General features: G+C 39.8%; 1 protein-coding gene across 3 annotated transcripts in view; it reads left to right on the forward strand.

Annotated features, from left to right (window-relative positions):
• The window catches only part of LOC121521733 (1-phosphatidylinositol 4,5-bisphosphate phosphodiesterase beta-1), a 226,430-nt gene that overhangs the window by 106,982 nt on the left and 104,842 nt on the right, over nt 1-14,606 (forward strand). For all 3 annotated transcript variants that reach the window (XR_005992885.1, XM_041805887.1, XM_041805888.1), the window contains exon 4: nt 11,707-11,847. Coding sequence is in view for 2 of the 3 variants with exons in the window: in XM_041805887.1 (XP_041661821.1) it covers nt 11,707-11,847 (141 nt within the window). In the remaining variant the exon portion in view is untranslated. The remainder of the gene's footprint in view (nt 1-11,706; nt 11,848-14,606) is intronic.

The raw sequence follows: 14,606 nt of genomic DNA on the forward strand, positions 1-14,606 counted from the left end.
AAATCCTATGAGAGCATAAATGTTATTTTTTATTGGTTCATTTGAGAAGAAAGAGCAACAATGTTGGAATTTCAGCTTTGGACCAAACTAAATCCCCCAGACTATCAAGTGTGAAAACAACCAAAGAAATTATTTTTTTGTCTCTTTACTTAAGAAACATCCCTTTTTTAACCAGCAGTGTTAAGTAAAAGATTGAACTATTTTCTCAGTCATGTCAAATGATAGATTGTGTCTTAAGTCAAAATTACTGTGATGTCATGTTATGCCTGTTATGTCTTAGTGTCAGGTTAACAAACTCAGGTGTACATCCCAGTCCATCTGTATGAAAATACATCTTCCAAAAAAATTACAGATCACTTTTGGACATCAATTTTCCTTGAAAATGCACACCTCAAGTTTTGATACCAACCAAGTTGTAGCCATCCAATATTGGCTAAATGTCATGATTTTAGTCATGAAAAAATGCAGGCAAACTCTGTAGACAGTGATTGGTAATAACAGAACCTTTTTAAAACAAATTTGGAGGGAAGAATGTTTTTTTTTTTTTTGTCACAATCATTGCAGGATAATCCCAGCAGCAAAAGGTAGTTGTGGTAGTAGTAGTCGTGCACAGCTAACAGTGTTCACTATCAGTGAAGCCAGTTAGCCAGCCATCTCTTGCCAGAGCAAAATTCACATAGTTTTAGGAAATAAAAGGGGATAAAAGTGGTAAATCTTGTAACTGATGATGCAAAGATAAAGAGCAAATGTTCTCCTGTTGTTAGACGTCAGGATTCACATCGTTGACGTCAGGTCAGGGTGTCAAACTAGACAACGATGTGTGAAAAATTCTGACATGCTAGTCTTGTTGAATCATGGTCGTGAGGAATCGTAAGGAGTCTTGAACATTGTATTTTAACTTAATTATGTCACACTACAAAATGGTTTGTCATTCCCGACTCTCAAAATCGGGCCCGAGTTTTGACAATGAGCTGGGACGTCACATTCGGGCTTAAATCTGGCTGAATTTGTGTAGCCTGAGCCAGCCTGTACACAGCTAACACAGCTACACAAGCTAAAGAGCTATATAATGCACGTTTTAATATATAATGCAGATTTTGTAATCAGGTTTTGCAGGTCAGGTTTTTTGACTTTTCACTTTTGGTATCCTAACCCTATATTAACCCTTACCCTAACCTTAAACAGAAGTATAATCTAATTTTATTTCTTAAGTTTTAGCATGTATTTCCATTCTGAGATGTACAGTGTCTTAGATGAACAGTCTGTAAGAGGGATGTCAGATGAACGGGCTGCAGCGAGACTGTCTTAATGGAAAAGAGCTAAAGCATTTTTTCCATCAAGAAAGTGCTTTACTCTTCTTTTATCAGAGAAATATTGTCCCATTCTAATAGAACTGCTGCTACAACTGCATCTGAGCTGATTCTTGGGGGCGGCAGTAGCTCAGTCTGGAAGGACTTGGGCTGGGAATCAGAGGGTTGCCGGTTCAAGTCACAGTCAGACCATATCTGGGCTTTGGGCTGGTAGCTGGAGAGGTGCCAGGCCACTTCCTGAGCACTGTCAAAGTGCCCTTGAGCAAGGCACTCAACCCCCAACAGATCACAGCAGCGCTTCAATGAGAGCAGCAAGGCCATCACTCCATTAGTGCATGTCCATGGGGATCCTGTTTGTGTATGTGTATTTGCATATAATTCAGCCTATGTGTGTGTAGCATTTATAACAATAGAGTGTAAACTGTGAATTTCCCTTCAGGGATTAATGGAGTATGACTTAACTTAACTTCTATGGTCGCCATTGTTAGTGGCCTTGCGATAAAACTCAACCACGCCCACAGCTACAACCTGACTTTCCTCTCTCCACAAATGAAGCTGTTGGTCCATCTCAGACTGGGTAAAAACTTGCCAGACTAAGTCTTCCAGAATCTGGACAATCTATCAGCTTTGCAAGATAACAGTGAGATTGTAGCGTTTCAAAACGTGGCATCAAACAAGAACAAAAATTATTATATCAAAAGTTTTGACAGCCATGTAGTGTTTGTGTATCTCAAAGAATGTGATTCCTACATTTGTGTAACTGTGTGACTGTGTGTGTGAATGCTCACTGATGTCTAGGAAGGTCACTTATGGGAAACAGCTTCAGCCTTTGCAAAAAAATACGACGGCTCTTTCTTCTAATGGGATCAATGTTCCAGTGCTTTCTGTCTGTGTAAGTTATGACGTGGCTAATGTTTAAAACATGCTCTGCAGATGCAGCGTGACCCTCTTAAATAAATGACTGCATCGCCAGGAGAGAGAGTCGTCTTAGGATTAGCTCTGCTGTGGGTGAAATGCGCTGTAGACGCTGTGACTCATGCCAGCTGATAAACAAGAAAGTGCATGTAGCAGCACACACACACACACACACACACACAAAAATCCTTTACACAACAGCAAAAATAACATAAAGGTAATTGACTTAAGGCAGCCCATCATGCAGCCTTCACTGAGTCCATTCCCTCAAATGGTTGAATATAAATGACAAAGCAAGCATTTCCACAGCATTTGTGTGGCAGAATGGGCACATCACCCGCAGCTTCATATCCCATAATTTCCCCACAAATGCCTGAAGTTTGCTGCTGCCTCACCAGCAGCATCTTACCGCTCTGTTAGTTAACAAGGCTAGCCAGCAGCAGGAGAATCAGTGCCCTGCTCGTAACCTGCACTGCTGCTCTGCGGAGTCACAGCTCCATATGCTACAGCACTCTCCTTTGAATACTGATGTGAACTCTGGATTTCTAAAGTTCAGGCCCTCCTGCTCGTGCAGGGTTATGTTTATCTCTACCTGTGGTTCTCATGGTTTGAGAGGACTGTAATTGGGTGACTTGTTAGATGAAAGCGAGGGCTGATGGGGTCAGATGAGGTGAAGCACAGCCGATTACGATCTGACTGTTTATACCTGCTTTCAAACACCGTAGAGTATTTTAATCATAAAATATTGACTTTTTTAACCCACCCTGAAAGCTTAAACCCCAAAAATCATTGCTGAAACTTTTGCAGCTTCTTTCAAGTTTAGATGCTTGAAAATATAGTGTGCAACTAACGGCACAGCCTCACAGGGTCAACTAAAGTGCAGGCGTCCTCAAGATACCAACTGAAATTGCTCTTTTTCATGCTCTGTGCTGTGAACTGTATATCTTGTGTGGCTCAAACATTAAAGAGAGAAAAAACAGAAAGTGTAACATCAATTTGTACCCCAGCAGCACCCCCTTGAACAAGGCTCTGTTCACTTATTAAAGCAGCTGGCCTTGACGTCTAATCAATTATTTCAACTTCCCTAGAATATATACATACCTAGAAACATGAAATATTGACTCGCCTAAAAAATGTGAATAATAGTGTGATGAAGACTTATCTTATCTGCTTTTAAAGTGGATCTCTTAGTTCTAAACATCTGGCTGCAGCAGATTAAAGTGAAGTGTTACTGGCATGTGCAGAGGTAGTCAGGTTTTCATCAATCATTCATGGTGACATTTCCTTTGATCTGATGTCCCTGTGTGTATATGCACACACTTCTGACAGTTCATCCGTGATTCTTGATTTTTTTTCTCTGGCCTGCAGTTTTGTGCATGTGTATGTGAGTATTTGTCTAAGACAGGTGCTGAGCTGCAGGTTTAATGACCTGAGGTGTGGCTGGCTTCCCTTTGCCAATCTGAATCCTTTCCTGGCTGCCCGACAGAGTGTGACACAGTTTGAGCGCATGGCTGCTGACAGGTAGGGCCCTGTGACAAACTCAGGCAGGAAGAGGAAGTCTGTTTATTTCCTCAGGCTGTGGTTCCACCTGAATGCTAAGTGACCGAGGAGGAGTACTTGTACTGACACACCGCAGCTGCTAAACATGCTTCATGTATGCCTGAGTGAATACACACTCTCAAGCATGAATACACACATAAACGATTGACATTCGCACATGCGGACTCTGGAAATAGTTGACTGTGACATTGCTCATCCATGACTGGATGAGTAATGACCTCCCTTTTGCAGCCGTGACAGCCTCCACTTTCTTTGGAAGGCTTTCCACAAGATTTGGGAGGGTCCATTTGTGCCCATTTATTCTGTAGAGCATTTATGTGGTCAGGCCTGGCTCGCAATATCCATTCCATTTCATCCCAAAGGTGCTCAGTGAGGTTTAGGCCAGGGCTCAGTGCAAGCCTAGTCAAGTTCTTCCTCACTGAACTCACACTGTCTTGGTGATGTGAGGCCAATCCACTGCACAGTGTTTTGTGCCTACATAAATGCCAGAAGGAAGTTCAGATCTCTATTAGAAGTGTGATGAGATCAAAACGTCATGAGATGTCTTGTCGAGGTCAAAATCATCTCGCAAATCCCTTTTTCCCAGACACTAGGAGCAGCAGCTCTCCTGACAGAAAACAATACCAAACTGGAAGTTATCAAAGATCACAAAGATGCCCTGGCCACTTTAAAATTGTTGGTTTGCCAGCTAATGAAGAAACGGAGCTGATCGGTGACCTATCCAGATTATCGCTTCAACACCCACCCCCTCGTCTGTGTGATACTCAGGGCTGTATGTGATCCACAAATGCATAATAAGTTCATCATAACGATGGCAAAAGATAAAATGCTGCTGCTGGAAACCTGTGCAGTCGCCGCAAGTTCGTGTATGCGCACAGACTCGCTAATAGTGCCGGTTTCTCTGACTTTGTAACTTTGATTCAGTCGCTGCCGCATCATGTCTCCTCCTCTTCTCACGGTCTGTCAGTCACACATCCATCAGCTGTTGGCTGTGCGTATCATCAGTCAGAAGCTTAACATGTGTAGCGCAACAGGCAGTTGTATACTGCAGCGGTAAACTTAGAAAAACAAACTCTGTCTGAGCACCATAGAGTCCACTGCTAGCTCCAAAAAGCAAAGTTATAACTCCAGTAAACGCATTTGTTATCTGACAGCAGGCAGAGCAGAGACGCACACTCGCTCACCAACGCACACACATTAACACACAAGCTCATCTGTGTGTCGTGTCACACACTGTCAAAGCTCATATGAGAAAAAAAGACCACAAAATGAAAAAATAAGCTATTTCTTTAATTTACTATAAAAACATTTATTGGCAGAAAGATTTTTTTGAGTTTTTTTTTTTCAATATGTTTGTCCTTAAAGAGGATGAGAAATTGTTTTATTTTACTGATGCAGCTTTTAATATTTAGTCCTGTTGTAAATAGTTTTTAAAACACTTTCAAAATAATCTAAGTGCTTTTATTATTATTATTGTAATTGTAGCAATGAGTGCATAGTGTAGTAAAATAAAGATGTAGAATATTAAAATGAAAGGTTTGATTTGAGAAGCATTAAAAAGTGCAGTTTGAGTCAGAGTTAGACAAACTGTGTGTAAGCATTGATAGCCTATTCTATTCTACAAGATGAGTTTAACATTTCTGAATAGACCTGAATGCTTTGCAGTTTTGACTTTCAGCCATGTAAAGGAAATATTTTCCACTCATATATATTTTTTTTCCAAAATTTAAAAAAAAGTGTAAAATCCCGTCTCATCTCATCTCGTCTCATGTCTCATGAGCCTTAATCTCGTCTCGTCCTATGAGATAAGTGTCTCGCCCCACCCCTAATCTCTTTGGAATCAGAAGATTCCACCGTCACTTACAGTGACTGTGGAATATCCAGCAGGGATGAAACTGCCTTATTGCAAAGGTGGCATCCATCACAGTACCACGCTTGAAGTCACTGAGCTCTTCAGAATGATCCATTTTTGTCACAGATGTTTGTAAATGGAGACTGCATGACTAGGTGCTTGATTTTTTGCCTATACAGTGCATGTTGTGTAACATAAATCTCTCTTTTTGCCTTGAAGGCACCATCAACTCAAATCCAACCCCCATCCAGAGCTTACCCAGACTCGGCCTGGCTTTAAATCCTCCACATTGTATCAACTGGGACCCGAGTTCTGCCTCCAAAGGCTCCCACAATGCTGCAGCACAAATTACATTTCACTCACATGGCTGGGCCCTACCCTCTTTTTTCACTTCTTTACATTTCTTTCTCTTCATCCATTCTCCTCCTCCTCCTCCTGTCCAGCAGGCTTCCTGACATCAGCGCCTTTCTCAACACAACTGCTGATGTTTCTCCACTTGATGCGTTGCCAGTGCCTGCAGCTCCCTACTACATCAGGCCTGTGCTGACTGCTCACAAGAAAAGGAGCTGTGTGCTCTGCTAATGGCTACAAGTAGCATCAGCACAGAGTAAAACTGTATTGACGTTCAGGCGCGGTATTAAATGAAATATGCATCTTTCTGTCGTCTCATCTGTTCTTCGGAGCCTTTCATCTTCGGCACTCTGCCAGGGCATCTCTCAGAGCATTCTTGGGCTTAGTGTGTTTTGGCATATTGAAAGTGGCTTTTCAGGCTTTGATTGATGGGCGCCAAGGTTTTAGAATGCCTAAAAAAAAAAAAAGATGGATTTGTTCTCAAATCAGCGCTTTGTGTTCAATTGATTGGTGGTCAAGCCTTGGATTGTGTAATTTGAAGACTCTGTCTTTGAGTTATCTGAAAGTCACTCTTAAAACCTGTGTTTCTGCAAACAAAACAAAACAAAACTCCACCAGAACAGATAAAGCAGTCTTCTTGTTTACTGTGGGCAAAGCAGAGAGGATGTTTAAAGTAATAAGCCATCCACTGTGTTATTATAGCAGCAGAACTCTATCTTTATATTTGAAATTCAAATACCAACCAGGAAACAGAATGAGATACCAAAAAAAGCATTAATGTGTGAATGAATCACCAACAGACACTGTCTCTACATACTAAACAGGATGCTGCATCTTTAATACGAGGAGCTGGAATGTGAGTTCAGAGCAATAAATCAAGAGAATTATCAGATAATTTAGCAAACAAAACATCCACAAAAAGAAGTAGAGCTGTTGCTGGAGGTTACATGCCTTCATACATTTAAAACTGGTGGGAAGTGAAAGCACAGAGGTAGCTCAAGAAGAAGGGCTGAGGTGGTTTCTGTGGTAGTCTGATTTGTAGAAATCTTATAAGCAAGGGGTGAAATGAGGCCGCATTACCTCGACAACTGACCAAAATCTAATGAGTTCAGCTTTGAGTCAGAGCAGATATTTATGCAAAATTTGAAGAAATTCTCTTAGACAGTTCCTACATTTTCCCATACAAAAGAAAGGAATGTAATGTAGGAATGTAAAAGTAGAATGATTTTGACCTTTGATCTCTGAATTTTTATAAATTCATTTGTGAGTCAGGGTTTACATTTGTGCAGAATTTAAAGAAAATCCCTAAAAGATTTTTTGAGATACTGCATTTACAAGCAAAGAATGAAGATGAGTCATTCTTGTGTCTGAGTAACCTTGCAAAGCAGATGGATACGCCTGTTTCCTTGTTTTTCACTGTCGAATCCATCTTGCAAAGCTCCCATCTAAACCGTTTGGGCCCGGTTTGAAAGTGACAGGACCAATCAGCGATGAGGGGCAAAGTCACAATGTAAACAAGCAGCAGCAACAGGCCGGTGCAATTATGGCAGAGGAGCTTAGCTTGAATGCTGCTAAAGTGCCAGTTTTATCAGAACTTGACGAAATTTCTTCATTTAAGAAGAACAAAGAACAGCAGTGAGTTGTTTTCTTTTCAAAAACAAAAAAAGTTGGGTACTTACATGTCTGTAGTTGCCATGTTTCGCATTATTACTCGGCAGCTGATTGGCTTGTAGAGATGTGACAAACAGAACGTTCATCCAATCACACTCCAAGTTTTTTCCAAAGCCTCTGTCTTTTCCCAAACATTTCCCTTAGAAGCTTTCCCAGATGGATGTGTTTCACACATCCACCTGGTGTGTCAGGTTAGTATCCATTTGTGCAATGCTTGAAAAAAAAATCTTCCATGGGTTCTTAAAATGTTGCATCCATAAAATACTTTGCCTCTGGCCTAGGCTATCACCAGTGCAGACCTTCAAAACCTCTCTGACCAGGTTTAGTCTTCAAAGGGGATCTACAGTATGTGTTTGAGAACACTCTATAGCCCCTGAAGACTCGAGCCTTTAGCAGTCCTCAAAATACATAATTGAGAAATTGATAGAAAATGTCTCAAACTAATTCTAGAAATGGCTTCTCATCTGAAACAGAAATATAGTTGAGTTTGTGAGAGGGGTCTGGCTTGCACACTGTACATCTCTGACGACAACTCACATGGATGTGAACACTTTCAAAATCAAATTAGATTAAGCTTCCATTTCAGGTTATGGTAAGAGTTATGGTTAGGGTTAAGACTGGCAACAGTTTAAACCTAAAGTTAAAAACCTGACCTGCAAAACCCGATTACAAGAATTTTTTTTAAAGCCAAATAACAAGTTTGCTCACAGGAAAAAAGCTAATCCTCCACGAAAACATTCTAACTCAGCAAGCGTAGCTTAAGTAGCTCTGTCAGCTGTGTAAGCTATGTAGATAGTGTAACTACAGTGCTAATGTAGCTATCATAGCTGAAGCTGAGCTCACAAAGCTACTTAGCTTTGTTATTTATACACATTGGCTTTAGCTATGTTTGCTGAGGCTCACATTACTAAAGCTGACTTAGCTACATTGGCTCATGTAATAATGTTAATTACATAGTTCTGTTGGCAATTTATATAATGTAGCTAAGTAGCTAACATTGCAAAACCTTAGCTTGCAGAGCAGCTACTTAGGTATGTTATCTAGGTAGCTATGTTAGCATTAGCAATGTCTACTAAAGCTCATATTGCTAAAAGTTATTTAGCTCCATCGCCTCATGTAAAATTGTAAATATTGTGGCTTATTTAGCTACATATATGACAAAGCTACACAGCTATGCTGCTAAAGCTAAGCTCACAGAGCAGCTAACTAGGTACTTTATTTACATAGCTGCATTAGCTTTAGATATGTTTGCAAAAGGTCATGTTGTACATAAGCTATCTTAGCTATATTGGTTCATGTTATATTGTTGATCACGTAGCTCCTTTAGCTATGTATATAATGAAGCTACATCGCTACATTGCTAAAGATAAGCTTGTTTGTTAAAGCTCACATTGCTTAAACTAATTTAGCTAAATTGCCTCATGTTTAGCTATGTGTATAACGTAGCTACATAGCTATGTAGCTAACAACTAATCTCACAGAGCAGCTACTTAGGTGTGGTACATTAGCTCTATGTTAACTTAAGGTCATGTTGCTAAAGCTAACTTAGAGACATTAGCTTATGTCATAATATTAATTACGTAGCTAGTGTTGCGGGGAAATACAGTGTACAAGCAAATTATGGAACTTCCACTCTGACAGAGGCGGTGTCTCAGATGAATGATCTGTGAGAGTGGCCATCAAAGATAAACGGCATGCAGCCAGACTGTCTGGAAATTTTCTTCTTTGATATTGTACTTGTATTAAGCTTAGGGTATTTGCTACTTTACTCATTCATTCATATTTTCCTGCTGTTTTATTTTTTTACAGTAGGAGTTGAGTTCAGGCCACTGATGATCATTTTTAGCTGTCAGGTGTTGAGTGTAGTAGCTGAGACTTTAGTTCCACTCTACTGTATTCTTTACTCCACAGACATTTGACTGAATATTGTGTTTGTTGCTTAAAGAACATCCAGGAGCATTTTAAACAACATTGCATGATGTAATGTCTAACCAATTCTCAGTTGTGATTTTTTTCTGCATCCTTGTGTAGTTCGGATAATAACATTACACATATGTGCTGTTATTCTGTGGCTCTGAAGAATGATAAATCCATATTTTTTCTCAGTGTGCAAAGAAATTGTCCAACTGCAAAATTAGGTGTTTTTAACCAGGTCTTGTAATAGTAAGAAATATTTATTTTGACAGAGGTGTTAGGGAATGATAATTGAGACTGTCAACTTTGAACATAAGTTTGCATTTTTACTATTTTAGCAGAATGAATGACAATGAACTGATGAAACACCTTTATTTTGTTTAAGTTTTTTTTTTTGGCCACAAAAAAGTGCAACTCGTGTGACTGCTGTGCATCTGATACACTATAAAGTTTTGAAGCTGTGTCAGATCCTATTTTCCTCTATTAACTTGCAGTATTCATTGTGTAAGGTTAGTTAAATCTCTTTGTTCTCCTCTGGAAATTGAATTTTTTTCATGAAAGGGTCTCACAATAGAGCTACATATTCACAACTGTGGATGCTAACGTGAAATTGAAGCTGACAGACCGCCTGATGAAGCAGAGTGCAATTCATCAATAGGGAGAATTTACAGCCTCGGAAAAAGTTCAGGATGATGATAAGTGGCGCCACTAAGCCGCACAATTTGATTGGGGGGTGTGAGGGACGTGTAGAGGACATTTATCAGCGTGACACAGAACACAATGCTCTTTGTTTGATTGGTAAAATTAGTGGGAGCTCATTTGCTTTCACTGCAAAATCCTTTACTGGGCTTTTTTGTTGTGTTAATTAAGCTGGAGCAACCGTTTTGTATGCCGTTCGCATACCAAGCCCCAAAGGAGAGGAGAAGATCATTGTTATTCTTGTCTCACACCTCAGAGGCACTGTGATTTGTTTTTTTTTATACAATTTGCACCAAAAATGAGCTGCTTAAACATATATTTGCTAAAATTAGTTTGGTTTAGGTTCCCTTAGATAATTACCTCAATAAATACACATTTTTGAGAGTTTTCTCTGTTTGAACTGAACTGTTGCCAGCACCCAATGTTTTGCTGGAACAGATAACAAACTCTTTACAGAATCATTCCACCTGCTGAAGGTTGCAGGGTATTAAAGTTTCTAAATCTTATTGAGCTGCTCAAGGTGGGGATAATTTCTTCTCATGCATTTGCATAATTTGTAAAATGGATTATTAAAACCTTTTCTGGGCAAAAACAGTATCAGCTCACATGGGATCACCTCAGAAAAGAGAACCCATGCCTGAAATAGTTTGTCCTGTTTATACCTTTCATGGTTGTTCTTTACATGTAAGAGGACAGGAGGATGTTTTCCAAATCAAAAAAGGCTGGAAAGCAATCTTTGGAGCTCATTAAGCGCTCAGGATTTGGAGAGTTTCATTCACAGTGAATAGCACTATAAATGCCCTGTAGATATTATGCTGTCTGTTGTGCATTGAAAGTATAAAAGTCAACATATTGCACCAGTGAGTTCAACGGGGTCATCCTTTCAATATCACTCCAGCTCTTTTGATTGCTTTACACTTGAAAAGTCTCAAATCACAGCAATGGTTAACCTTGTTTGCTTCTCTTATAGCAAGTAATAAGGAACCTTCAAGTCACGCTGGGACAGACTGGGGGTTGAAGTGTGTCACCTCGCTCCTGACGGTGTGTGCCTCAGACAGCTGAGCTCTCATTAATCACACAAATCAGCAGAGAGATGAGGTGTGAATGACTGAACACTGGCAGGTCTCGTTTCAGTTCGGTGCTTTCAGAGGGTGATCATATTTAATCAAGCCTTAAAAAAACCTTGACACAGAGCAGCGCTGTCTCACTTCCTTAGAAAAAGCATTCCTTGTCATTTTCCATCGCCTGTTTTATGTCTTTTGCCTCTCCACTGAGGAAGTGCAAAGTGAAGCTGGTTTACTGTGTATTCAGCTGGCATCATATCTTCAGGACCTTTTAAGAAATGAAAATACTCACTGAACCTTCATTTGATGACTTTTTGTTTGACCTTTATGGTAACCACTTTACTCGTGTATTTGTCTTGTTTGTATTCAGGAAGCAAAGCTGCGTGAGCTCCTGGATGTTAGCACCCTGGCGGGGAAGATGGAGAACAGGATGCTGACGGTGGTGAGCGGCACTGACATGGTCAACATCACATATCTGAACTTCATGGCCTTCACAGAGGAGACAGCTAAGGTAAACACCCTGCATAGCATCAATCACTACACATTTTAGAAACGCAGCATCCTTTCAAAACAAGTTAAACAGTCATTGAATTTCCCATAGAAGTGCCTAGATGAAAATCTAATTCCTTCAGCTCTATTCATTTCAGAGTTTTAATTAAGTTGTTCCATTCATGCCTGTAGAGACAGTATCAATGAAATCTGTCACTAAAAAAGAATGATAAGGTGAATAATACAGGAGCTGAGGCACACTGGTGAAGGATAATAGAGACAAACAGGATGAAGTATCTTTTAAATGTTGTGTTAATAAAGTTTTTAAAGTGTTAATTAAAATTTAAAAAATGCCTCATTTATACTATCTTTCTTTCCATTCTTTTTTCTTTTCTCAAAAACAAATTTAAGTTTCTTCTTTGCTAAAATAAGAGGTTTTTGATGGAGGCACCATTTACCTGTGTGATTATCTGATTGAGGTCAGTATTATGCGTTTATTCCCAGCCTTAAAAGGAACCTAGCTGGATAGATATTTGTATCTCTTAAATGTATATTGGACAAAAAAAACTCACTCGATATCTGGCTCTACCCTGCTCTGGCCAAGTGACACACTACCAGTACAGAGCATGGTGGCCTTCTGGTGAGATTATCAGATCAAATTTACTCAAATGCAGATATCTGGTGAGTTTTTTTTAGCTCAGTATATAGCCATGGACAAGACTATTGGCACCACTGGACTTTTTCCAGAAAAAACACCATTTCTCCCAGAAATTGTTGCAATTACAAATGTTTTTGGTATACACATGTTTATTTGCTTTATGTGGATTGAAACAACACAAAACAAAACCAGAAGAAAAAAGACAAAATTGACATAATTTTACACAAAACTCAAAAATGGGCCAGACAAAATAATTCACACCCTTTTAAAACTGTGGGTAAATCATTTTATTTCAAGCATGTGATGCTCATTTAAACTCACCTGTGGCAGTAACAGGTGCTGGTAATATAGAAATCACACCTGAAGCCAGTTAGAATGTATAAAAGTTGACTCAGCCTTGGTGTTGTGTGCCTGTGTGTGTCACACCAAGCATGGAGGAGAGGAAGAAGAGCCCAGAATTGTCAGAGGACTTAGGAAGCAAAATTGTGGAAAAATATGAACAATCTCAAGGTTACAAGACCATCTCCAGAGATCTTGGAACTCCTTTGTCCACTGTGCATTATATAATCAAGAAGTTTACAACCATGGAACTGTGGCTAATCTCCCTGGACGTGGACGGAAGAGAAAAATTTCAGTCAATCTCAGTCAACTTCCACACCAATTCAGGCCGTCCTGCAGACTCAGGGTGCAAAAGTGCCAGCTCGGACCATAAGTGGTCATCTGAATGAGATGAATCGCTATGGCAGGAGACTGAGGAGAACCCCACTGCTGACAAAGAGAAATAAATAAGCAAGACTGGAGTTTGCAAAAATGTACCTGAGTAAGCCTCAATCTTTCTGGGGGAATATTTTGTGGACAGATGGGACTAAGGTAGAGCTTTTTGGAAAAGCACGTCATTCCACTGTTTACAGACAACAGAATGAGGCCTACAAAGAAAAGAACACAGTACCTACAGTCAAACATGATGGAGGGTCATAGATGTTTTGGGTTTGTTTTGCTGCCTCTGGCACTGGGTACCTTGACTGTGTGCAAGGAATCATGAAATCTGGAGACAATCAAAAGAGTGTCAGAAAGCTGGATCTGCGTCAGAGGTCATGGGTGCTCCAGCAGGACAGTGACCCAAAACATACCCCAAAAAGCACCAAGAATGGTTGGAGACAAAGTGCTGGAGAGTTCTGAAGTGGCCAGCAATGAGTCCGGATCTAAATCCCATTGAACACCTATGGAGAGATCTCAAAATTGTTGTTGCAAGAAGCACCCTTCAAAGACCTGGAGCAGTTTGCAAAAGAAGAGTGGTCCAAAATTCCAGTTGAGAGGTGTAAGAAGCTTGTTGATGGTTATAGAAAGTGATTGGTTTCAGTTATTTTTTCCCAAGGGTGTGCAACCATATATTAAGTTGAGGGTGCCAACAATTTTGTTCGGCCCATTTTTTTTTTTTTTTTTTTTTTTTTTTTTTTTAAAATTATGTCAATTTTGGCTTTTTTCTTCTCCTTTTTTCTGTTGTTCCAATGCACATTAATGAAATAAACATGTGTATACCAAAAACATTTGTAATTACAACAATTTATGGGAGAAAAGGTGTATTTTCTGGAAAAATTCCAGTGGTGCCAACACTTTTGTCCATGACTGTTTGTGAATCTGTCTGATCACGTCGGGCTCCTTTTAAGGATTAAGAAGACATGGACTGTATGCAAGATGCTGTATGCTTATGGTAGGGGCGGTGGAGAGATAGAGGGGATGCGACGGAGTGAAAACAACCACAGGAACAAAAAGACATTTTTAAAACAGACTGAAAACAAGTCTCCTATTGTTCACATTTTTACAATGTGTAATTATCTCTGCAGAGAGATAAACATGTCTGTCAAACTAGCTAACAGATAGTTTCTGGTTTAGAAGTTGCCGTTTATACCTGTCAAAATAATAGGAAAAAAAAAAATCAGTGTCTTTGTTCAGTGATTATCCATGTAAACTGGTGAATATTAGCCAGGTGCATCCACAGTTGCATTTGTATTTGTTTGTTCTATTTATCAAAATTCACTGGGCACTGGGGGGTACAGATTGCCTAGTGGTTGTGCTGGTCACATTCACCATCTGTTCTTCAGGGGAAATTTATTCTTTTAACC

Source organism: Cheilinus undulatus, linkage group 14, assembly GCF_018320785.1.
Source record: "Cheilinus undulatus linkage group 14, ASM1832078v1, whole genome shotgun sequence".
NCBI classification, from domain to species: Eukaryota; Metazoa; Chordata; class Actinopteri; order Labriformes; family Labridae; genus Cheilinus; species Cheilinus undulatus.